The sequence below is a fragment of the Antechinus flavipes genome, chromosome 1 (genome assembly GCF_016432865.1).
Source record: "Antechinus flavipes isolate AdamAnt ecotype Samford, QLD, Australia chromosome 1, AdamAnt_v2, whole genome shotgun sequence".
In the NCBI taxonomy this organism is placed as follows: domain Eukaryota; kingdom Metazoa; phylum Chordata; class Mammalia; order Dasyuromorphia; family Dasyuridae; genus Antechinus; species Antechinus flavipes.
Window position 1 is genome coordinate 8,449,341 of NC_067398.1, and position 26,579 is coordinate 8,475,919.

The 26,579-nt window shown below is 45.3% G+C and overlaps 1 protein-coding gene across 1 annotated transcript in view; it reads left to right on the top strand.

Annotated features, from left to right (window-relative positions):
* Positions 1-1,322: 1,322 nt before the first annotated feature.
* Positions 1,323-26,579, top strand: part of VPS41 (VPS41 subunit of HOPS complex) — a 149,720-nt gene continuing 124,463 nt past the window's right edge. Inside the window, exons 1-2 of the mRNA XM_051978695.1 lie at positions 1,323-1,379; positions 10,718-10,753. Coding sequence (XP_051834655.1) covers positions 1,359-1,379; positions 10,718-10,753 — 57 coding nt within the window. The 5' untranslated portion in view covers positions 1,323-1,358. The remainder of the gene's footprint in view (positions 1,380-10,717; positions 10,754-26,579) is intronic.

Here is a 26,579-nt window from a genome sequence, read left to right on the forward strand (position 1 = left end):
TGGTGCCTTAAAATTTGCAAAGGATTTCATAATATCTTATTTGAACCTCATGACTCTGAGAGACAGCACTATTATTATCTCCATTTTATAGGTAAGGAAATGGAGGTAGGCAGAAGTTGAATGATTTGCCCAAGTTCATGCAACTAGTCAGTGATTGTATTTGATCAGATCTTCCTGACTCCATGAACAGTGGTTTTGTTTACTTGTTTTCTACCGTACCACCTAGAAAGGAATTCAGCAGGTCTTTCTAGGGAAGCACAAAGCAGGATAGGATCACGAGGGGGCCGAGGTTGAAGGGATGAGAGTGGTAGTAGGATTTCTTTTGTTTGTTGGCATTCAACTTCTACAGGGATCAAAAAAGGTGGATGAGTTTGCAAGCTTCAGGCAAGGACACTGAAGTGCTTTGCCACTTCTTTCTCCAGCTCATCTTAGAGAAATGAAAGGAAGAAAAGGACCCTGGGATGTTAAAATTTACTTGACATGGTTCTTTATGAATGAAGAAGGCCTGAGGTGAAAAACCTGAGCAGGGAAGGGGAGCAGGAAGAAGTGATTTTCTCAGGGTCACAGAGGTAGTGAATATGTGAAGTCAGATTTGAACTCAGGAGGAGGCGTCTCCCTTGCTCTAGGCCCGGCACTATGGGAGGTTGAGTATCTATGAGAGACAGTAAATCCCCCCTCCCCAGTCACAAGCAGGGTCTGATCAACCTTTTAATGGATATTGTAGAAATGATGGTTCTCAGGGACAGTTGAATTAGCTGGTCTCTGAGGTCGCTCTAACCTTTGAGCTTTTATGATGCCGTCAGATCATTTAGTTCACTTCAGGCTTGAGTAAAAGCCTTTTCTTCATGCAAAAATAACTCTGACAAGTGGTGGTCTGACTCTGGCTCACAGATGCCCAGCGATGACTTTCTCCCTGTCTTTTCAGCTCATTCCCTTCTTAGTTCTCCTTTGTCATTTAACGAGTGGTTTCCCTCACCTACTGCATGTGAGACGGTTTTCTAGAGAAGGGGAATATGGGACAAAAATGAAAGCCTCTTTGTCCTCAGGCTTGTTACATTTCCCTGGGGAGTCAGTGACACAAAATAAATACGGTTTGGGATGGCACCAGCAGCTTTGGGAGACCAAACATTTTCTTTCCTGGTCTAGCGGGGCGAAGGCATCCACTTTCCTCCCCGCTCTTGGGAACCAGGCCCCAGAGCAGGACACCCAGAGCAGCCGCCTGGCCAACTCCGTCAGCAGCTGGACAGCTCCCCAAGCCGGCGGAGCGGCGCCAAACTCCATTTCCCAGCAGGCGCCGGGCTCCGGTTCCGCGGCATAGGTCACTTCCGGGGAGGCCACGTGACATTGCCGGCAGCACCATGGCGGAAGCTGAGGAGAAGGTGGGTATTGAGGAAGCGGAGGAGGGGCCGCGGTCGGCGGGAGGCCTCGTTCGGGGGTGTGGGGCGCGGGGGGACCCCGAGGCTGCTGGAGGACTCACACTCGTTTGTCGGACGCCGTCCCCCGACTTATTATAAAGCCCTTTGGGGGACGGGCGCTGCCTGGAGCTGAAGAGCGAGGGTGCGTCAGGCGGGGGGCATGGCGGCGCAAAGGCGCGGAGGCCGGAGAGGGGGCCGTGGAGGGGAGGGCTTTCGTGTCCAAACGGGAGGAAGCGGGTTCTGCGGCCCAGGCCGGGGTCTGGACGAGGGGCTGGGGTCGGTCTCCGTGCCCAGAAGGGCGCAGGGTGCGTTGGGCCGCGCTGGCCTCGGAGCTGAGTTCGAATTCTGCCTCCGGCCGTCTTTAGCCTGGGACTCCCGCTCAAGCCACCGCGAGCCTCAGTTTCTTCCTCTGTAAAATAGGATGACCAGTGAGAGTGCTGTGCCCGGGGTCAGCTGACCTCCCCGGCCCGGAGCGCCCCTCCCGGCAGGACTTTGTGTCTGAGGGGTCTTTCCCTGTGTGACTCCGTACCCACGAGCTCAGTCATCCCGCCCGCTCTCGCTAGTGTCGCTCCCCCCTCCCCCCCCCCAGGGGCAGCCTCCCGAGGGCGGGGTCTTTGCAGTTAAAGTGTTGCCGAATCCCCCAAACCGGCGTCTCTGCCCCGCCTTCTGCCTCTCTGACTTGGGTGTATCGTGTCTGGCCGAGGTTTTGCTGCTCCCGGTCCTCGGGCCTCGGCCCCTCCGTACCCGGCAGGGATGCCCTGGTGCCCCCTCTGGCCCCCTGGGCTGCCCCCCTTCCCCACAGGCCCTTGGCCTATGTTCACAGGTGGGAGCCCCCCAGGGCGGGAAGCCCCGCGCCAAGAAGCCATTTCCCCTTTTCTCCTCCCCAGACGCGGAGCTGTTGAATTTAATAGAATTTTCAGCCATTCCAGTTTGGGTAAGAACTTCGTACCCAAGTGTGAGTGTGAGAAAACGCCTGCCACACGTTTGGGCAGTAACAGGAATAAAAATGGGGATTCACTTAGTTGTGGGGCTTCCCTCTTTTTTCCGATCCATCTGGTCGGAGTTTTCCTTTTCCTTCCGGGGGATGGCTCAAAGTCACCGGGCTAGGAAGTCTCTGCTCCTTCTGCCTCGGGGCCTCCCCCTCCGCTGAGCCACCCCAGCCGCCCCCTTCACTTTGGAGCCATTTTCGTTTCTGTAGGGGGTAGTTCTTGAATCAGGAAGACATTGTCTGCCTAAAGGTGATGAGGAAAAATTAAAGTTCTAATAAAGTGCCATGAATATTAATGGCCTTTCCGTGGGGACTGAGGGGAAGCTTGAGCATTTATTACTTGTCCTGTGCCTGTGTTTGAGTGCTGAACATCTGATTTCTCATTTGCTTCTGAAAGGCCGCTTCGTTCTTCCCTGTCTGTCGGTAAGAAGTGTCACTTTTAGGCCTTGAAAGCTCGCCTACACCCTTGAGACTAGGTGACTTCTGAAGCTCCTTGGAGCCCTCCCCCTCTCACCGATCATAGTCTCCCCACTTTTTCTTGTGACCCATGCTGCAAGGTGCCATGGGACAAGGGAGATCCTCAGGCAAGTTCTGTTAGCTCCCTGGGTCTCAGTTTTATTATTGGAAACTGAAGGGGCTGAACTAGAAGGCCTCTGGCGTTCTTTCCGTCTCTAGTTGTCCCCCTAAGGAAGAAGCTGAGGTCCATGGAGTGCTGTCTGACTCTGAGAGGACACCCTTATCCCATGAACCCCAGCTTCTGCAGTCCCACCTGCTGCTGTGCTAACACACCCGGCAGACACGTTGGGGCAGCCTTCCTGCCCCCAGGTTATCGTTTATCTCCAAGATAACCCCCAGATTTCTCAATCTGCTATTTAACTTTGCATCCCCCTTACTTTTTTTAGACTTCCTCTCACTCTTCTCTCCTAAGTGGTAAACTCCTAAAGGTCAGGGCAGCGGCTGATTGATTGACTGACTGTCTGTGTGCCCCCTGCACTTCACAGAGTGCCCAGGCCATTATAGGATCTTCCCTGGGTGAAGGGAAGTGGAGCCATGCTTGGGAGCAGGGGAAGAGGGCATGCTGGGTATGGGCTGTTAGGGCAAGGGGGAGGAGGCTGTGCCATCGGCTGTCAGGACACTCCAGCCTGAGAAGACTGGAAAGCCGTTTCTCAGGACTAGTATTTCTCGGGATATTGATGCCGATTGAATACCGCTTCTGTACCTTTTACTTGTCAAAAAAAGATTAAATGATGTTCTCTGTAGCTTGTGTTTGTATTTTATTTTATTCTAAATCTTTGCAGTTGGTCGTTCACATTTGTTCCCAGTTAAGTCAACAAGCACTAATTCAAGAGCCAGATTCTGAGCTATTTTTTTTTTTAATTTCATTTGATTTTCACAACAACAAACTGAGGTTAAGGGTCACACAGCCAGATAAGTGTCTGAGTCAGCATTTGAACTCGTGTCTTTCTGGCTCCAGCCCCACTGTACTCCACTGTGGCTCCTCCAGGTGCCTTGGATTAGGCTTAGGCAGAAACAGCCCCAGTTCATGGTCTAATGGTGTGACGGCAAAGTCAGGCTCTCTGAAATCAGGCATCCTGGTGGGAAGTGTGTACCTTAAGTGAGCGTTCCTAAACTGAGCGAGATCAGGATGCCGAACCGGAAAGTCACTTAGGAGCGGACTCTTCTGCCCCGTGGCTGGGGCTGGGCCTGGTCTCACCGCTGCTGTTTAAGTGTTGACTTTTGAACCTGATTTCAATGTCTGCGCTACTAAAAATTGCCAAAGCAGATGGTGCCGGCCTTAGGAGGCGCCCGCTGTCTTCCATGGGCAACACCAGTCTTAAGTATTGAACTTCCAGGAACTGGAGTCTCCTCCTTTATGCTTTATTTTTCCTGATTTGTGAGGTGACAGTAAATTTAATTTGACTGATGTTCACCAGCCCCTCCATGTGCAAGGAAGGCAGGCCTGTGCTGGGCACGGAAGGTCAGGAGCTAGCCCAGCACCCACACCCCTCCCCCCATCTGCAGAGGTCATGTGTGATTGAGAGGCAGGGGATGGGTACAGAACTCACTGTGACGGGAGAGTGGGGTACCCGGGAGCGTGGGGTGCTTGCCTCTGTCATTGGATGGTTTCTGGGGTGGGGTGTCAAGGAGTGGGAGGCTGGGTAAGCAGATGCTCAGGGCTGCGAGAGAGCATTCCTTGAGCAGGCATTGTATGACCCAGTGTCTACACTGTACTGAGTGCTGAAGATTTGACCATAGTAGCAGTGATGGTGGTTTGCAAAGCCCTTTGTGTAGGTCCTCACAGCCCTGGTAGGTAGATGCTATCCCTATTTTCGGATGAGGAAACTGAGGCTCATTGAGATTAAGCAACATCCCCCGTATCTGAGTCAGAATTCAAACCCTGGTCTTTTTCTTTCCCAATGGAGTCCAGGACTCCACTTTGCTGCCTGAGGCAAACAATGAAGCAGCCCTTGGCCTCTAGGAACCTATAGTCAACTAGGTGTCAGGTGGGAGGAGGGGGGGAACTATGGGCCTGTAGAAAATTACCTAGTAGACACCAAGAATTCCCAGGAAGAAGGTCCTGAGAGGAAGGAGCAAGGTGGGCTTCCTGGGAGGGGAGGACTTCATGTGAATTGCAAAGGAAGCTCAGAAGCCTAGACTCCAAAGCTGTGGAAGTGAAGAGGGAGGGCACTCCTGGTGGAAGGGACGGCCACGGCGGGGGCCGGAAGGGAGAAGGCTCTTTGGGGAGAGGTCAGCGTGGAGCTGAATAAGAGGCAAGTGAGTTAGTTGTGAACAGCTTTGGAAGCAAACGGAGTTGTTAGAGGACTTTGTGAGGAGAGGTGATGTGGCCACATCTGGCAGCTGTGTGGAGGATGGTAGGAAGTTGAAGGATTGGGGAGCGTGGGGCTAGACCCGGCAGGAGGTGTGTGTGTGGGGGGCAAAATGTTGTCAGGTGACTGAACAGAGAAGAAAAGGGCAGATGAGCCAGTTTTTGTGGGGAGAGTCGATGACGGGCCCCCATCTTCACACCCCTTCGGTCTAGGCGTCATCCCAGAATCCTCGCCCTCTCTCACCCCCTTATCCAGGCTGCTGCCAAAACCTGCTATTTCTGCCTTGGTAATAGCATTTCTAGGGATTTTTAGGGGGAGGGGGATTGCACACAGTAGGGTGCTTAACAAATGCTTGTTGATTGGGTTGTTTTCTTATAGTATTGAGTTCATGAGGAACAAACAGTTCCGCTCATCTGATGTTAACCTCTGAACCAAGTGGAGTACATAAAACAGAACCTGTTTTTATTCTTCCCCGAATTTCTTGCTATTGAAAATCCCCAAGAATCAGCTTAGACCATCTGGCTTTGCTTCTTGGGTTTGTGGTCTTTGGGGACGGTTTCTGACCGAGCCTTCTGGTTTTAGCTGTCACAAGTGCTCCGTGTCGCCAGCCATTCAATTTCATTGTGATGTTGAATGTGTCTCACTAACAAGCTCAGCTGGCTTCTGGGAAATTCTGGGCAATGGGCATTTAGAGGAAAGGCATTTGGGCATCTTTACCACCTGCCAACACTGACTATCCGGCTAAGACTGAGTATCAAACAAATCTCTCTTTAACTTGAATATTCTAGGACGTTTTGAAAAATTGCCAGGCTGCAAAACTCTCTTGAAAGAAGAGGAGTTTTTGATGTTGCCATATATTCATCCCTCTCGGCGGCTTGCAACAGCATCCCTAATACTGTGGGCTGAAATTTCCCTTCAGTGCTGGAGGGACCCTCAAGTATATTGAATATAGACAGATTTTGGACATTTCTGTACACGATGTACTTGAGGGTCCCTCCAGTGAACGGAAAGGAAAAGGAAAAAATGAGAAATAAGACGATTTTCCCTAACAGGAGAAGGATCTATTTGAAACCAGCCTCTAAAATTATGTAATTGGAAGGAGATTCCCCTTAGAAATGGGCATAGAGGAAGACAGTCCGCTCTCTTCTCCTGTGGAATCATGGACGGGAGGATACTGTGATTGGACATAAAGGCCACGATGGCCCCAAACTTTTACAAAGTCCCCCGGTGGGATGTGGACGGAAATTCAGGAGTCCTTGGAAGGAAGGCCAGAAGGAAAGTCTCTTGGCTCTTGGGCAGGCGTCTGGCTCCTGTGCAGCTGGTGTTCCTGGCCCAGGTAGGCAGCCTTTCCCTGAAGACTTCTGGTTGGGGGGTGGGAGGGTGACTGCACCTCCTGGAGCAGCCCAGAATGGTTCAGAAGTTTGTCCCTGATGTCTTCTCTGCGGTGTTTCTAATTCTTCCCCCTGAGTCAAGCATGAAGAGTCTCCCCAGTAAGAGTCTTTAGGCTATGAGAATCTCCGTCCTCTCCTCACCACCCAGCCCCAAGCACGGCTGTTTCAGGTTCACCATCCCCAGCTCCTTTGGCTCGCCGTCACAGGGCCTCGGTACCGATTTCCCTGCGAGTCTGCCTCTGCTTCTCATTATCCTGGGAACGGGACATCGGAATTGAACCCAGTCTGGTCAGACCAGGGCAGAGTATTGGGGATTGCCACTCAGCAGCAAGCATTGATCAAGACCTTGTATGGGCATTATACATTAATTAATTAATTAAGTGCTAGGGTTACAAACAAAAGCAGAAAGAGCCAGTCTGGGCGCTAAAGTGGCTTCCATTTCCCCCAGAGGGGAAAACTATTAAAAAAAAAAAAGGGAGTGAAAGTTGATGGGGGAGAGAAGGGAACCATGTAGAGGGCATAGCTGGCACTAGCCCTGAGAGTTGGGCATAGCCAGGAAAGGGACAGCATATGCCTGGCCCATTCTTCTTGAAGGGGAAACCCCACAGGCACAAGAGAAACCCTGGAGGTAGGAGGGAAATCCTAAAGGTCCAAGGGAAGCAATAGCTATGAGGGCTTGCATGGGGGAGGAAGTCCCAAGAGCTGGGACAAAGCTCCATGATGAAAAAGTGGCTGAGGCAGGGTGATAATGCGCAGTCCAGAGACCAGTGAAAACCAAGATATCCGGGAACTCTAGCAGTTGCTATATTACTTCACTGGCTCTTTGAGCTTGGGGTCCTTGGGCTTTTGAGGTCCTCTTCAGACAGAGGCCTATCTAGTTCTGCTTCCTTTGAATGTGCTTTTGAAGATGGACTGCTGAACCAACTTGTTAAGCTGTTTCTTTGTTAAGGTTCATCATGTTAGATTCGTGTCTTCGTTCAGATCTTTTAAAATCATCGATCACCCAGTGTGTCGGCCGGCTTTCCTCCTCACTGCGGGTCATCTGCACGTTATACCCAATATATGCAAAAGTTTGGGGAGGGGATCCACTGGCAGGCAGGTGCTGCTGCTGGGAAGTTTCGTAGGAGGCGGTTCTCAGGGAGGTGAGGAGAGGCTTGGGGGGCAGGTAGAGCAAGGAGATGGAGAGCATCCTGTGCTTGGATCTGAAGAGGAAGTGGGCCATTGTGGCCCACGGGAAGAGTTGTTGGGGAGCGGTGTGTGGGAAGACTCGGAAGGAGGATCAGGATGTCGCAAGCAAGGCAGGAGCAGAGGGAGCCTTGCCAGGAGAGGCTTGGTACTGACCTGCAGAAGGGCCAGTGGGAGTCCAGGCAGAAAAGGGATTTGCTGTGGACGGGGCCGTGGGCCACATGCTCTCATTTGTGGATGTCCTTGGGCTGGATGGTTAAGCCTGGAATATTTCTGAGCCTTTTGAAGGAGATCCATCCTCCTTCCTCAAGAATTAGCCCTCAATCTCCACAGAGGAAAAAAATAGATGAAGGGAGCTTGCTGTTGTCGTGACTAGAAATGAACGATCCACAGAGCTGGTCCATCACCGTGTGTCCATGGACGAGTCCTGCCAGGGACCAAAACCCTGGGTTCGTGCCTGGAACGGGAGGAGGAAAGTGGGGTCACTGTTTTTAGGAAATCGCAAAGTTCCTCTGATTTGATGATGTACGTCCAAGTCAAATGTCATTCTCTTTGGAGCTCAGATTTTGAGCATTACCCATCGGGGAGGCCCTGATAGGGGTAAGTCTGTAGCATGTTACAAATGGAGAACTGTGTGAGGGAAGTGATGGCAAATTGGGATTTGATCATATGTCACATGATGAGAGTGAAGAGGACAGTGGCTCCCAAGTCACTCCTTTGCTCTCAGACCTTATGAAGAGGCTCCAGAAGGACTCTGGGAAACTCCATGGCATGTTGAGTGCCTTACCCCACCCACCCTTCCCCACCTTCCCACTTCACATTGGGAAGGTTAGGGGAGGATGGAGTTTGGGAACCCAGAGTGGGCAGGTATGGATGACCTTTGTAATCAGAGGAAATCACAAAATGAATGAAATCACAGTCCATTGATAAATCTGAGGAAAGTCGCATTAAGATGAGCTAACATCAGAAAACTCGTTGCTAAATTCCTAGAATTGGCAAGGACCTCACACTCTCATTTTTGACTTGTAGATTTTGTGAAATTCAAGCCTGCGTGTGAAACCCCAAGCAATTTTCCTATATTTTTCCTGATATCAATGACCACTGCTGGCCTTTCTCAAAGATCTACTTCCCCAAAAGGGAGGATAAAACAGGAAAGAAAAGGATAAAACACTTGAAGATTCACTGCCTTATCATCTTGTTCTTGGGAATTTTAGGCACCTTGGTGACAAGAATGATGAAGATAATAAGATGATAAAAGCAATACTCAGCATTTACATTGTGTAATATTTGCAAAACAATTTACAAATATCTCATTTTAGCCTTACTGCTACCCTGGGAGATCGGGGCTCTTATTATTCCTGTTTTGCAGATAAGGAAACCGAGGCAGACAGTGGTTAGTTAAGTGACTCTGACTGGACTTAGAGGTACTCCTGAGCCGGGCCTGCACACCACCCACTGCACACCCGGCTGTGTCCGGCTGTGCTCTTGGCTAGACTGATTGCCAGCCATAAGGTCTGGTGATTTTTTCGGGCCTCTAGGCTGTGCTTTATTTGACTCTTTGTCTCTGGTCCCAAACGTTCCTTAATGTAAATGATGGGGCCCCCCGTGGTTGCTTTTTCCCTTCATATTCTGACTAATGAACATGCAGTCTTAAATGCAGAAAGGTGCGCCTTAGTGTACCGTCCGAGTCCCGCCATTATTTGTGGCTGCCTCTTTTGTTCCCTCTGGGTTTCTGTCCAGGGCCTTGTAAAATGCTTACTTTCACTGTCAGCATATTAGTGGGGCCCTTTTATTGCTATTGATAACTATAAGTACATTAAGTAAATCTTCATTTTGCTGACCTCTTTGAGGACGCCCGGCATCAGCAGATTCTCCCTTTCAGTGGACAGGTGAGAGATTAGCAGGCAGGAGTAAAGTCAATTTTTTCCCTTTTTTCTTTTTTTTTCCCCCGGGACAGCAAGATTCATTGTCTAAAGGCAGAAAAAAGTATGCTTCGAGGCAGAGTTTGTCCAAAGGTTGATAGTTAGGAAAACAGATGGAAATCAGATGGCTGCTTTGTGAAGTGTTTAATAGGGAACCCATGGATGGGGGATTGGCTTGAAAATTGGCTAAGCAAGAGAGGCCTTTCTTGCCCCAGCCATACTAATGGCGCTGTGGCGGCTTGCTGCAGGAGGAGCCTGATAGAGAGGGCCCCAGCCTCTTACAGGGGGCAGGATAAGGGGAGATTGATAAATGGGGAGGGAAAGTTTCCAAATCCCACTTGGCTGGTATTTCTGGGGGATGCTGACTGTGGTGGGTAGTGTTCCCACCACTCACAGGGCTTGGGTGCTGAAGGATATGGACAAGGCCGGAGTGACATCCTGCTTTTTCAGGTTGTTGGGTCTTAAGTCTTCTTAGCCTCCCATCAGTGGGTACTTAAAAAATCACCAAACAGAAAGGAAGCCGGGAGAGGATTTCTCGATTTTTCAAAAAGTTTTCTTTTGATTGTTTGGACATTAATTTTTACTGTAATCTAATGGTTTGCATCACCTCCATTTCTGAAGCATCCCTTTTCCCCATTCCCAGTGGGCTATCCCATGTGACAAAGGAGAAAAAAAGAAGGCAATTGAACCAGACTGTCCCACACCATTACCTTAATCTGATATTATAGTTCCTAGGTGGATACCTTTTTTCTTTTCTTTATTTTTTTCCTGAGACAGTTGGGGTTAAGTGACTTGCCCAGAGTCCCACAGCCAGGAAGTGTTAAGTGCCTGAGGCCAGATTTGAACTCGGGGTCGGGGTCCACCTGACTTCAGGGCTGGTGCTCTATCCACTACACTATCCAGCTGCCTTGTAGATGCATTTTCTTAACTCTTTTCTTGGGCCAAGTTACTAACTAACTTTTTTTTTCTCCTTGTGATTTTTTTTCAGGAAGTATCTGTGGAAGAATCTACAGATGAGTCTGAGGTAAGTGAGACCAGAAATGCTGTGTTCCAACTCCAACTCCCGCCCACCCTTTACCTGACAGGCCCCAGGTAGGAAGAGTTGCTTCTTCTTTTTCTTGGCTCTGCCTTAGTTCTGGCCATCAGGGAGGCGGGCCTGTCGTTCAGGGAGGTGGGCCTGTTGTTCAGGGAAGAACCCTTGAACCAGCACTCCCTGTATCTTGGCTCTCAGTAAACTCTCTGGTTTCCAAGAAAGACCGAATCCCTCCTGCCCTGGGGAGCTCACCTTCCAAGGGGATGTGGCATGTGGATAACTAGGCGTACACCACATATGGGCAGTAGGTGGAAGGTAATCTTGGGGAAGCTGGGTGGGCTGTGTCAGACAACGCCTCCTGCAGGAGATAGGCTTTCCACTGAGTATTGGAGGAAACCAGGGCAATCAAGAGGTAGCAAAGGCCAGGAAGGGGAACACGTGTGCCAGGCCCGAGGGAGAAGCTGTGGCAGAAGAAGAAAAGAGGCTTTCTTGTTTAAAACACACACCCTGGCACCCTCAGACACATATCTGTTTATGCACACACACACACACACACACACACACACACACACACATCCCGACTGACTTAGTTCATGAGCACAAAATGAGAAACAAAGAGATAATTTTGTGTCTCTTTTGCCATTAGGCCAATTCTGCTTTTTTAAGGTGGTAATTTCTTTACTTTTTCGTGTGTTTTGTTTTTACCAAGCTGTTACTTGGCCTTCCTAATTTTCTTGCATCACTTTCATTTCTTTTCCAAATTTTTTTGTACCCCTCATCACTTTAACTCTTCTTTGAATTCTTGTGGGCTTTGAGTCCAATTAACATTTTTCTTTTAAGGCTTTGCTTGTAGCTGTTTTCACATTGTTTTCTTTCGAGTTCATGATTTGAGCTTCACTGTTGCTGTAATAATATTTTTAGGCCAACTTCTTTTTTTGTTGTTTGCTTCTTTTTGCAACCTGTTTTTTTACTTTGAACTCTATGTTAAAAATTGGATTCTGCCGGAAGTGGCGAGGTACTGTCCCAAGCTTCAGGCTTTTTGCGTGCTGTTATTTTCAGAGCTGGTTCTGGAGTTCTGCAAGTTTTAGTGCTTTTGAGGTGCTGTAATCCAGGGAGAGGAACAGTCACTGCTTTCCTGGTTTTTACATTGGAAATGGTCCTGCTTCCCTGCAGCTACAAGTGTCAGTGTTCTAGAACTGTGGCTCAGAATTGCTTGTGGGCATTGGTATTCAGCTCCAGCTGTGCCCAGTCCCAGCAAAGAGTCACCTGTAATCTCTTTCTGACCACTTGTGTGACCCTCTTACTGTTTCTGGGCTGAGAGCTCCCCAAGCTGCTGCTGCTGCCACAGCCTGGAGCTCCTGCCTGGCTTCAGGCCTGTGCCCACCCTGGGGTTACAGAACCCACCTGCAGACTTCCCAGGTTGTCTTGGGCTAGAAGAATGTTTCCCGCTGACCTTTGGTTGGCTCTGTGAAGCATTATTTTAAAGTTGTTCGAAGGGGAATGTTGGGAAAGGTCAACTGGGCCAGGGCCCATACTTTGCCATGCTGACTTTGTCCTTCAGTAAATCTGTTTTTAAGGAAGAATCTCATTCTCTTTTCACATGACGCAGCAGATATCTGAGTTAACTCGAGTTCTCTGGTTCCTTTTGATGATCTTGGCAGTGAGGTAATGCCTGTATTCACATAAGTGGTAATGTAAATGGTCACCCAGACAATAAGCATTTATTAAGCACCTGCTGTATGCCTGGCACTCTGCAGGTGCCAGAGATACAAGACAAAGAATGGACCAAGCCCTGCTCTTGAGAGGGAGGGCGGGGAAGCAGGAGACCACATGTAAGTACGATCAGGACAGATGCCAAGAGAATAAATATGAACTAATACAAGGTACCTTGGGGACATTGTGGGGACCAGTGAAAGCTTCTTTCACAAGGTGGGACTCCAGCTCCAGGAAGAGAGGATTGTGTTAGGGGAGAAGGGCCGGGGGATGGCCAGAGCAAAGGTGCGGTAGTAGGAGATGGCCTGTTACTGGTGAGGAGCAGAGAGAAGGCCGTTCTAATCAGAGAGCCTGTCGTAGTCACACTTTAGCTTTAAGAGCCCGTTTGATTCTAGGCTGGTGCTTAAGCAAAGCAGAGTCCCTTGCATATCTTCCTTTATTATTTAGGAGTCCTACCAAAGACCGGATCCCTTGGTGTGGCCTGGTGGGGATCCTGAGGCCTGGAAGTCCATGCCAGGGAAACGCAGGCTCCGGCAAGTCTAAATAAGGGCCTGGCAACAGGCTGGGTGTCATGTGACAGTCCTCACGGCCAAGTGCGAGAGCCTCCTCCCTGGTTTGGTAGCAGGTGATTGATGTTCTTGGACACGGAAAGTCTTAAAAAAAAGCCTTTCCACTAAACTGTCCCCGCTGACCCCGCACTGACAAAGTCACAGATCTTCACAGCTTGTGCCGAAGTTTGAGTCTGAGCTGGACACCCATTAATTGGTCTCTCAATTTTATAGATGGACAAATAATTGACAGTGACTCATTCAGCGCCCCGGGGTGAGGATCTCAGCTTGTCAGTACTATTAAGCAGAGATAAACAAAATGTGGAAATGCGGCTTTAATGTGACAGCCCCCAGATGGTCTATTAAATTTAAGGAGGATAACGTAATTACAATAATTGCACGTGTTTTCTCGAGCAGTCAGGAGAAAGTGGGATTCCTGGGCCTGTCCACACTTCTCTGTGGGACGCGGTCCTGGCCATTCTTTCTAGTTAGGGTGGGTGCAGTATAGCCTCAGCTGCCTCTGTGGCCTCGACAGAGCTCTGGGAGCTGCGGTAGAGCCCTTTCCCCAGGGGTCCTCAGATTGGTATCTTAAAGTGGGTAACGTCGGGCATCTGAGTGCTCTCAGGAGTGACTAGGGGGGTTTTCTGAACCTTCTCGTCCTCTTCCTCATTGAGATTTTGGCCAGTGATACTTGCTCAGACTTTTCTTCTTGAGAGAACCAGTAAATATTTCACTCTAAATTAACAGACCCTATCTTGGGCAGCACACATCAATTTTATTATTTGATCCTTTCAGATAGGGCATTCCTTTCTCCATTTTATGGATGAGGAGACTGAGGCTTATTACGTGACCTTCCCAACATCTCACATCTCTCGGATGTGTGATGGAGCCTCATCCTGCCCTAGACCCTCCGACTCCAGGTGCTTCTCCTTGCCCTGTAGCTTTCCTGTGAAGATTTTCCCTTTTTCTCTTTCTTGGCACCTCTTTAATTCCGTGGGCACATTTTTCCAGTCCTGTGGTGTCCAGGCACTTGGGCCGATGGGCCGTTTTCATCTTCAGTGATGCAGAAAGCCCGAGGAAACGGCCTTCCCCGCCTTTTTGTCCAACTTGCTTTCAGGGCCGAGCCCGGGAGCAGAAGCGCAAATAAATTTCTTCAAGCCCAGCCGTAAAAAGTCGAGCCGGCAGCTTAGTCACTTGGGTCCATGGCCCTGCATCCACAGCATTTATTATGGTTTCACAATTTTAAGAAGTTCAGAAAGATACTTCCTTTTGTGGGTGTTGTTGTTAAGCCGTTTCTCCTTGAACTTTCTCATCTCCCTTTTATGCTGAGTCAATGGTGTAATATTTTATCAGTACAAACAAGTTGTAAATCAGTTTTGCCTTCACCAGAGAAGAGCCCGGCCTCTGGCAATCTCATCGCCCCTATAAAGAGTGCGGTACCGCCATGAGGAGCAGGCTCCCTGGAGCCCCCGTCGTCTGGAGAACCAGCCCATCCCCAAGGCTCATCGTTCTGCATTTGTCAAAGGTTTATCATAGAGGGTTCTGCATTTGACAGGGTAGGAGGAGGATGTTTTTATCTTGGCTTTGGTCACCAAACTGTCCATTGACGCTTGATTGAATAATGTCCCCATAATGTCTCGAGCATTAACTTTGCTGCCCCGTCACACTGTTCCATGTAATGCGTCATGGGAGGTGCAGTGATTTGATTTCTAGCTCTCTGGTGTATCTTCCTCACTCATAAGAAGTTTGTAGGGTTGTGCTGCTAGGTAGCACAGCGGACGGAGCACAGGCCCTGGAGTTAGCTCTGGGCAAGTCACTTAAACTGTGATTGCCTTTTTAAAAAAAGGAGAGAAGTTTTTAGGGTTACAGAGTAGTGGAAATGGCTTCAGGAGCCCTGGGTTTGAATTCAAACTCACTACTTGGTGGCAAGCCCTATAGCCTAGCGCCCATTTTCCTCCACTGCAGTATGGATGCATTTGACCGCAGGACTCCTGTCCCTTCTGATTTTGTCACCTGACTTCTTTCTGCGCAGAGAACCCAGAATTCCAGAGTTGGAAGGGACCTCAGTAATCCTGTCACTTTCCCAACCTATATTAGCAAAGCGTCCCCATGATGCTGGCCTGGAGGCTGTGCCTCCTTAGCTTGGAGACTTCCTGGAGAAGGGTGTAATGTCCTCTTCTCTAAAGTATAATCTTCTCCAGGAGCAGGTTTCTTGGGGGGCTTCTGGAGGCGGCCTTAGTTTAAGTTCAATGTAATAACCCCAAGTGCAGCCAGGAGTTAAAGTCCAGTCCTTTATTGTCTCTTCCAAAATAGCCCGGTTAGCTTTCTTAGAGGCCTAGCTCTCTCCTTGGTTCCAAGAGTTCCTGTTGCTGGTCCTTTGCTTCTTCCAGCTTCAGCCTCTCTTCTTCCAAATATCTCCAGCCAGCATAGAGGTGAAAGTTGGAATGAATCTGACTTCTCCTCTGAGAGTGGGATTGTGGGCTTCTGACTTGTGAATCTCCTGGACCAAATCCTGACTTGTGAATCTCCCAAAAGTCCCTAGTTGGCTTGTGGGAGCTCCTTATATATGACCTCTTAAAGGTGTGAACTCTAAAGGTGTGAGAGGTGTGAACTCTGATGTATGAGCTAATGTGTGAACTCTCCCAAAGGTGTGAACTCCAAAGGTGTGAACCAAGTACATAAGCATTGTTTCTATCCATTTCAGTGACCTAGCACCTTGTTTCAAGTTCTGGCCCATAACAGAAAGGAGCCACCTGGCAGTAGCAAAGTGCAATCTTACATTAGTGTTGGCGTTTGCTGCCAGGTCTAGCCTGTCCCTGCTTGTCCGTGCTCTGTGAGGGCCGAGGCCTTCCTCTTTTTGGGATTGTGAAGATGCCCGGGACTAAAAAAGGCCTTCACTTCAGGTTTGGAGTTATAACAGAGAGTGACACTCTTCTCAATCCAGTTTTATTCTGGGCCCAACTTCTTTTCTCTTTGTAATACACAACCAGGCATACACACACACACACACACACACACACACACACACACACACACACACACTCTCAAACAAATTTATAGGTTGTCCTCAGCCTCTGTCACAATGTGGACTATGGACTTTTTTTTTTTTTTTTCCCTATGTGGGTTGTTTTCTGTGTATTATTTTAAATGATTTTTTTTTAAAGTGTGTTTTCTACTCTTTGCAGATCTTTTCTACCTTTCATCTGTTTCCTATCATATAATTTCCATCCTTGAACACTCTGGAGTTTTGCTTCGTTTGATCTCTTGCCAAACTTTATTTGGATTCCCTCCAGTGCTTCTCTCTGCTTTATGAGTTGATATTGCTCATCACCTCCCATCATCCTTTCTCATAAGATTTTACAAATGAGTTTATAAGTGGTCTTGTTCCTGGCTGCCATATCTCTGCTTGACAAGTAGGTCACGTTTCCTGACCGAGGGATTTTTTGGACAACTTTGCTCCCATCAATATGGCAGCTCTTTTAGGGCAGTTAAATTTTTATGGGATTGTATTCATCGTTGTGCACGTCCTTCCTTCCAGATCCCATTTTCAATAACTTTTTTCTTAACCGGGTTGGAGTTGTTTTAATTGTAGAGCATATTTTCCCCTCATTTTTCTTCTTCTATCTTTGTACTTGTGATAGATTGGTATAGAGGCTAGAGTGAGTTTTGGATTTGAGGTGCATGAGACTCCATCTCCAGCACTCAACAGCTATGTGTCTCTGATCCTGTTTTGTCATGTTCTAAGCCTTAGGTTCTTCTGTACTAATCGGTCCCTAAGGAACCCACTACTCTTTATCTCTTGGTTTAAAACCAGTTTTTAGTTTGGCCTTAATTGGTCACCTTACTGTACATTGGTAGTTAATTCAGTAATATTCCACTAAAGTATGAATAGTTTTTTATCTTTTAAACCATAATCATCCTAATTTTTTTTGAGGGCAATGATGTTTGGTTTTTACCTGTCTGCCTCAGTTTCCTTAACTGTAAAATGAGGATAATAATAATAATACTTAGCTTGGTACTTGGTATACAGTAGGTGCTCGATAAATGCTCTCTTGCCTTTTTCCTTTCAGTATGTGTGACATGTTCCCATCCTTTCTTCAAAGAAAATATTCATGTTCCATAGGTATAAAGCTTCTCTTTAATTTACAACTCTTGGCCTTTTCCCATTCCTTCTCCTGGATCCGTGGTCCCCATGGTCATTTTCCCTTGCCCTTCTCTGTTCACATCTTTGCACGGAAGTCAGTTGGCCTTCAAGTACATGTAGAGTATCGTGGTGAATTCTTCCTGTTATTTCTGTGTTTCCTCATGCTCTGCAGTACATGGTGGACCACAAGCTGCGTGGTAGTTGCACAGAGCCCATGAGCGCTGCGGCATGAGATGAGCAGATCGCTCTGCAGTGATGTTTTCCAAAGCCTTTGGATGTGGGATAAAGCCACGTCCCCCACCACCTTTGTTTGCCTCTCGGAGGGCAAGCTGAGAACTGGCTAACTCCTGAGCTTCTGGGTCCCTTCTGCCTTCTAGTTTTGTTATAGGGATAAATACCCGTATTGTTTCTGTGCATTTTATAGCTTTTTTTTTTTTTAGACAAGTAAAATTCTTTAGTTGCCTATTTCTAGTTCTTATAAATGGATTTCTCAATTCAGTGTGAGCTATAAATAGAACCACTCATTCATAGATTAGAAGCGATTTAAATAGAGTAAACGGAGGTTGGCGATCCAACTTCTGCTACAACCCCCAGTAGATAATCTGATTTTAGTAAAAATCGCGTGTTTGGTTTGTTGATGAATTTCACCATTCACGATTTCTCTACCCACTGGCTGCTCATCTGAATAAGTCTCCCAAACAAATCTGATACAGAAGTGAGCAAGCATACCTCATCGTCTTTGGGTGCAGTGGATGGACAGGTTTTATTAAATCCAAGTGGACTGACAAACTAGCTGAACCCATTTAAAATAAATTTCAATGCAGTTTGTGTTGAATTTTAAATTTATTTTGGAATACATAGTTATTTCCAGATATATCAGCCAGCAGCCGACCATTTCCCTTGTTTAGCTTCAAATGAAAGGATGAATAGAGGCTGAAAACAAAACCCCAGACCTGTTCATCAGAAGACTCTCTTGCAAAATCATTTTTCAATCTGAGTCACTCATGTGCACAGTATTGTGAATCATTTATTGAAACTCAAATAGATTCTTTACACGCATTAATTTTAAAAAACAAATTTGCGGCAATGAGGAATTCAAATGCTCCCGTACATATTGGGATTGACTGTCAAGAAAAATGGAGAGGGAGCTTATCCCTCTTTTCTCTTCCTAAGAGCAAAATAGGCTTTGGATTAAAAAGCTAGTTCTTTGATTTAATGAGCCATTAATATTAACAAGTTGTCTTGATTAGTGTGGCTGAGGTGGAGGGGGTGGAGCAAATTCTTTTTTCAGCATATACTATACAAATTTATTATATCCCACAGGAAGCTCGGAAGGAATAGACATAGATGTTTTCTTTAAAAAAAAATAATAACTTTCTCATAAATGGAGTAAATATCTATTCTCCCATTCAGAAATTCAAACATGGAAAAAAGTTGCGATGAATTTTTACCATTTTCAGTTTTGTGAAAAGCTCACATTCACCCTAAAACGATAGTAATGATCCTTTTGTTGTGGACTTGTTCTTTCTTGCTCCAAGGCTAGTTCTGTCGCCATTAGGTCATGATGATTGTCATATTACATGTTTAATCAGTACTCGTTGCATGACTGGTTTGACATTATGGAGGGGGAGTCATTAGAGCTTGACAACTTGTTGAGCCTTGGCCAAGAGTAAGGCAGAAGCTGTCCCCTGCTGATTTCTAGGGTTTCAAGTAGAGAGGCGCAGGAGGTCATGGTGCTTTCTGTAAGAAATCTGAGAATAGGGATAATTAGGGAGGAAAATGGATGGTTCATTTGGTGCTCTGTTGAAGGAGCCAGAAGGAGGTGTAGATGGACCCACCAAGGAACCCAAGCATTAGGTCAGCAAGTGCTGTCTGGTGTTGTTTAGAAATACCCCACAGTGACCCGTCTCTGTTGTAGTGATCTGTCTGAGTTCACCAGGGGAAACGTGTGACTTCAGTAAGAGAGGAATCACAGTCCAGAATTTAACCTGGCCCATTTATACCTCCCCTGCCCACCATCTTGTGAAGGTTTGAGACACTCCCATTTTCCCAGTGCTTTATTACCTGATAAGGCAGCCAAGATTGATCCTGCTTCCTTGAGGTTCTCTTCCTGGTAGCTTTTGGGGAGCACATGTGATTGAGGAAGAAGAGATCCAAGGTGGCTGAATTATGAGTTAATGACACTAGATTTTTAAAAAGTGTCATCTCTGATGACTGATTTTATACAGTGTGTCACCTCATCATTAAATCTGCCTGACACCGTGGGCTAGATTTGCTTCTGACCCACTGGCAGGGACGAGCATTCCTTTCTCCACAGACCCCGGACGTGCCGCCAGCGCCTGAAATGCTGCTTCGATTTCCTTCCGTCGTGCTCCCGCCTTTCAGAGCAACAGTCTTTAATATAGATATTCACAGGCCATCGTGTCATCGTCATTCTGTGCTTTAGAATATGCTGGGGTTTTCCCCACAGAGCCCAGTGGATTAAGTAAATCCCCACAGAATAGCATCAGAAGGGGAAGAAAAACCAAACCTTTGAGCCACCTTAGGATTTTAATCTGTCGTTGACATTTCTACCACCAGTGATTGGGTAATTTAGACAGACTTGGCTTATGGAGAATCCCACTTCCTGGACTTGGCGACACGTTTTGTTTATGAACCTTCTATTTCTTACAAATACGAGATCGCTCCTAATGTCTTCAGGATTACGGCAAACAGGCGCCATGCCTTTTCCCTTTCCTGTTAGAAGATTTGCATCGAAGGGGGAAAAATGTCTTTATGACCCAGTGATTTCAAGCTCGGTGTCTTTGTTTTTATTTGGTGGGTCTCCAGTGCATCTCAGGGATGATTTAACACAGATTAGCAAGTTAATGGTTTTTAGATTTTCGTTGCGGAGAACGTGAAGGGTGAAAGGAGGTAAGGAGGCTGGTCCAGGGCCTGTAATTGAAAGCCTGAAGCTTTGTCCCCTGACTCTAAGCTTTCTTTCCCATCTGACCAGAGCTTTTAAGAGAGGCAGTGGTTATGTTTGTGTTGACTTTGATCATGCCCTCTTCGTGTGTGTGTGTGTGATTAATTAGTTAAATTTACCAGGACAGTGAGGATGTCAGACCAGAGACTTGGTGTCCTTCTTGGTGCTGTCAGTTTTCTCCTCCCCAAATGGGTGACCTCTGCTTGGAATTTCATTAAACTGATTTGGGTAGAAAAGCTAGAATTTGTGACCATTATAAATCGGTGTCCCCTTTCCAACCCGCTCCCTTCATCCTCGCTACTCTCCTAACTTCCTGATTGCTTCTGTCTCAACCTTTGGGTCTTTTTCATTTTTTGTCTTCATCTTCTCTGTTCCTACATTGAGTTCTCTCTTAGCTTTTTCTATGAAGAGTCTGGATCTTGTCAGCCCCCTTTGTGGCAAGGGTCTCCGTCTTATCACTCCCAGCTCTTTGCCCTTGAGGCCAATTCTGAATCCAATTCTGATCCAGTGGCAGCATCAAGATAGGGAATGTATTTGAAGGTCCTACTTTCCCTCAGCCCTGCTCCTTAGCTGTTTGCTGTTCCCTCTGCTAACTAGTCAGTTTGTTGTTGAAGATGACCCAAAGGACATCACCATGCTAGAATCAAATTACCTCTTGTCCAACTGTGGTGGATCAGACTAATACAGGCTCCGAATGCTCTGCTACAGGTCGGGCACATGAAATTTGGGGGAGCTTCTCTGATTTTGAGTATTTCATATTTCCTTTGGGCTAATTCAGTTCTACATTGCTCATAGAGCACAGCATCTCTCTGATAAGGGTGCGCCATGCTGGGCAGTCCTGTGCCAATGTCTCCCATGTCATGGAATCGATTCTAAAGTTCTTAAGAGTGACTATTAATAAATATATCTTTTCTTAACAATAATCCATTTGGGAGTGGGGGGGGTGGAATGAAAGGGGAAAAAAGAATAAAATGAAAAAGATGTGCAGCAGAGAACAAAAGAACAGTTTATAAAGAAGTAAAGAAAAGATGGACACATAAATATAATGTCTTCTAATATATACTTTGTTGATTTGGTAATTCATTTTTATATAGTTTGAATCCTCCCCGATGTTCTGCTGGGCTCATGACAGTATTCTCTTTTGTTTTATTTTGTTTTGTATTCCTTTTCTGTTTTTCTTTTTTCTCATTCTGCTTTTTAAAAAATAAAATAAATTTAGATAAAAATAGAAATAATCAAGAGCGACTATGAGACTATCCTTTTATCGCTTTTTCTGACCACATTGTGAATGCTTGCCTTGTCTGAGTTCTCCATAAACTAATCTTTTTGGCAAGCATACATTTGCCAATTGAATAATGTGATCAGCCCCAATGGAGTTGTGCTCTCTGCAGTAGAATTGGAATACTTGGCAGTTTAGTTCAAGAAAGGACCTCAGTGTCTGCTACCGTCTCCTGCCAGGTGATCTTCAGAACCTTCCTAAGACAATTCAAATGGAGGCGATTCTGTTTCCTTACACACGGCACTGGTAGACTGTCGAGGTTTCACAAGCAAACAGCAATGAGGTCAGCATAATGGACCTTCAGTTTGGGAGTCAGTCTGCTACCTCTCCTCTCCCACACTTTGCTTGGGAGCCTCCCAAACACTGAGCCAGCTCTGGCAATGCATGTGTCAATCTCAGCATCAATGTGGACATCCCTGAAAGTCTATCTGTCAGCAAGTATTAAGTGCCATATATTGTTCTGTGTTCTGGGGATGAAAATACAAAAAAAAAAAAAAAGACCTTACATTCTACTAGAAGAGATCACAAACACATTTTAAAATGTTCACAATATGAAGGGAATAAATACAAATAGATACAAAGCAGCGAAACAGAACATAGTTGAGATGGGAACGAAACAAGTAAAGGAATAAAGAGGAGCCTTTGTAGACATTTCCAGGTTACAGCAGCAGCTGCTTACCAGGAGTCCCTTATCCTAACCATACAATTGAAAATAGCCAACATCTAGAACAAAAATAAACAGACAGTCATGCTTATATGTTCTAACTTTCATTTTACCTTTAGGACACACTTGTTTTGGAAGCATATCTAGAAACAAAACCAGTTCTTTTTCATTTTCTCTAGGAATAATAGAAAATAGTATTTCCCTAGCACAAACCTCTTTAAGAATGTGGGAAGAACACAAGATCAGGTCTCTCTTTGAAATGGAATCCAAGTGGCTACCAGACAGGTGGGATTATTGCTTTTCCACTCACCTGGAGCTTGGGGTGCTGTGACTGAGCTGAGGGCAAGCTTCTCTTTTGTAATTCAGGGTTAGGATGCTGACCCCAGGAGCTCATGGGTGAGGGGGGGGCTGTTGCCCCAGCATGGCAAGCCCGGAGCAGGCTCTATGGAGCACTTAGCGCTTGATCAGATATGGAAGACCATCTCATCCATTGCTTCCCCAGCCATCGCCACTCATCCCGACTGGTCTTGCCACCCGACCTGGATGGCTCTGGAAGAGAGAGTGAGGTGCAGGTCTTCCTCACTAATTCACCCGCAGGTACATCCCCTTGTGACGTCTTTGGTCTTTGAAAAGGAAGGACAAACAACATTGATACTAATCGCAGGAAGAAACTCTTAAGGGGAAGTGATCCAGGAAGAACTCAATGGCGATTCTTCTGGAAATGAACCCCTGACTGCTTTTTAAATATTTTAACATCTTTTTAACTGTTTAGGATTCCTATAACTGTTCCCTCAAATTATCTTGGGACAGAGTCATGTCAGAAGGCATGGGGAACTGACTGTGTCAGTTTGGACATCTGTAGGCTAAAAATAGCTTGGGTATAGATTTGTATTCAATTCAATAAAGTGTTTCTGACAAATCAGCCTAAACTACAGAGTATGTGATTAGTATTCATATTTTTTCTTTGATGTTCTAAAACTTTTATTCAGAACTCATTGGCCATATTTTAGAGACCAACAGAGTTGGTTATCTTATTCCCTCAGCTTAGAATAGATTGAAAGTTTAGGAAATATAGGAGAAATTTCCTGGACCCCTTTGGCAATCTGGTAAAACGATGGAATCGTCAGAATCATATTACTCGATGAAGAAAATAAAATACATAGGATTATTAGGAACAATAATTATATTAAAATAAAATTGTCAAAATATAATTGTGTTTATGTATGTATATTTATGTATACATACATGTACTTTTTTTTGGAGGCAATTGGATTTAGGTGACTTATTCAGGGTCACAGTCAGGGATCTGGGAGCTTGATTTAAATATATATTTAAGTGTTTTAGATATATATATGTGTGTATTAAATTATATTTGTGTGTGTTTACACACACACACGTATATAAAACTATCCCAGATTAAGATCTTTGATCTTGGGAGTAGAGAAGAGATTATAACTCCTGCTGGCCTGCCTTTAAAAGGGAGAATAAAACTCAGAAAAGCAATGGACAGTCTAGAACATAGAAGCCCCAGGACCTTCATTAACATCCATTTTAATAGCAGTAATTAATGTGCTAATGATTATATCTATCTTCCTCATTCCTCATGGTGGATCTGTCAGGAGCTCAATGCCAGCACCTCCTGAGATGTTCCTGCATGGAGTAAAGGAAATCTCTTTGCAAAGAAAATCTCTAGGGAGGATTTCTCCCCCAATTTAGACTCATCTCCTCATCTGTTAATTGCAGAGCATGGGTGAGATGATTTGTGGCACTTTCCTGCTCCATGAATCCAGGGTCTAGATTTGATTGTATCAGTAGAGAAGTGCTGGAATTGGAGTGAGAAAGACCTGAATTAAATCCTACCTTGGTGAGTTGGTTGTTGTGTCAAGTTACGGTGTGTCCGACTGATTGGACCATCATGAACTTAGAATGTTCTGCCACAGGTCAGACTCAAAGTCCTTCCTTAGACACTAACTGGTTGTGTGATGTTGAGTAAATCAGTTCCCCTCTGTCTGCCTAGGTTTTCATCATCTGTAAAATGGGGACAGTAATAGAAACTACCTTCCAGGATTATTGTAAGGATTAAATGAGATAATATTTGTAAAACTCTATATGAATGCTATTCTTCTTCTTATATGAAGTAAAGTATTTTAATTTTTCAAATACACAGTTTCCAACATAAATGATTGTAAGACTTTGTATTCCAAAATTTTCTCCCTCTCTCTGTTACTTTCTCTTCCCCAAGATAGCAAGCAATCTGATAGAAGTTAAACATATACAATTCTCTTAAACTTACTTCCATTTTTGTCATGTTGTACAAGAAAAATCAGACCAAAAGGGGAAAAACCATGAGAAAGAAAAAGCAAACAGAAGCAAAAAAAGGTGAAAAGACTATGCTTCAATCCACATTCAGTCTCCTTAGTTCTCTCTCTGGATCCATTTTCCATTCCAATGTATTGGAATTGTCTTGGATTACTGTTGCTGAGAAGAGCCAAGTTCATACCAAGTTCATCACAATTGATCATCACATAAATTTAGGTGTACAGTGTTCTGTGAACTATGTTTGATGAACTATGTACATTATCTTTATTCTGCTTCGTTCAGCATCAGTTCATGCAAATCTTTTTTTAAAAAATAGCTTTTTATTTTACAAAGTACATGCAAAGATAGTTTTCAACATTCACCCTTGAAAAACCTTGTGTTCCAAATTTTTCTCCTTTCCATACTCCTTTTCCCTTAGACAGCAAGTAATCCAATATAGCTTAAATATGTGAATCCTCTAAATATATTTCTGCATTTATCATCCTGTGCAAGAAAAATCATATTGAAGGGGGGCAGGGGTATGGGAAAGAAAAAAAAAAAAAACCAAGCAAACAAACAAACAAACAATAGAAAATAACAATGACAAAGCTTAAAATATTATGTTGTGATCCACATTCAGTACCCATAGTCCTCCCTTTGGATGCAGATGGCTTGCTCCATCCCAAGTCTTTTGGGATTGCCTTGAATCACCTCATTATTGAAAAGAGCTGCATCCATCATAGCTAATTATCACATAAACTTGTTGCTATGTACAATATCCTCTTGGTTCTACTCACTTAAAACTACTCACTTAGCATCAGTTCATGTAACTCTTTCCAGGTTTTTCTAAAATCATTCTGCTGATCATTTCTTATAGAACAATAATATTCCATAACATTCATATACCACAATTTACCCAGCCATTCTCCAATTGATGGGCATCCACTCAGTTTCCAGTTCCTTGCCACTAAGAAAAGGTCTGCTACAAACATTTTTGCACATGTGGGTCCTTTTCTCTCTTTTATGATCTCTGTGCGTTACAGACCCATTGGAGACACTGCTAGATCAAAATATATGCATGATTTTATAGCTCTTAGGCATAGTTCACTTGCTCTGCAGAGTGGTTGGATCATTTCATAATTCCCCCAACAATACATATGTGTACCAGTTTTCCCTTACCACCTTTGACATTTATCATTTTAGTCAATCCTGAGAGATGTGAAATGGTACCTTATTTCTGTAATTTGTATTTCTTTAATGCTCTTATAGTGATTTAGAATATTTTGTTGTGAGTCTAAATGGCTTTAATTTCTTCCTCTGAAAATTGTCTGTTCATATCCTTTGACTATCAATTGGGGAATAGCTTATGCTCTTATAAATTTGACTCAGTTCTGTATATATTTTAGGAATAAGGTCTTTATTAGAAACATTGACTATAAAATTCCCCACCCCCAGCTTTCTGTTTCCCTTCTAATTTTAACTGCATTGGTTTTGTTTGTGCAAAAATTTTTTGATTTAATATAATCAAAACGATCCATTTTGTGTTCATAGTGTTCTCTAGTTCTTCTTTGGCCATAAATTCCTCCCTTCTCTGCACATTTTACAGCTTGACTATCCCTTGCTCTACTAATTTGCTTATCGTATCCCTCTTTATATCTAATTCATGAACCCATTTAGACTTTATCTTGGAAAAGGGTGTTAGAGTTGGTCAGAGCCTAGTAAGGCTCTTTAATTCAGTCATTGCAGTGTGGGGCAAAGAGCATTGCCCCTTAAGGGGCAGGAGTCCTTACTCTGCACTAAGGAACTTTGATGACCTTGGGGAAATGAGTCTTCTTGAATCTCAGGTTCTTCATCTGTAAAATGGAGTGGCTGGTGTGGAAAGTAGCCCCTTTGAGTTGCATAATTCTGTTTTAATTGGTTGTTATTACTTCTCTTTCATTGGCAATTAGAAATCACCCTTATCTTCTGATAAGGCACTTTGCTCTTGAGGACCTCAGCCTTGGGGAGGTGAGGGCCCAGGACTTGTCTTGGAATTAGTAGAGAATATTGCTCCCTGAAAGGCATATTTTGCTCAGGTTATTCCATGTCACTGGAAGGAAACGAGAAGCATATTTGCTTTTCTGAAAGGTTTTTTTTTTTCCTGTGTATATTTTCATCTCCTTTCCTATATAAAAGAATGATGGAAGTTGATCCTGTTTACAGTATA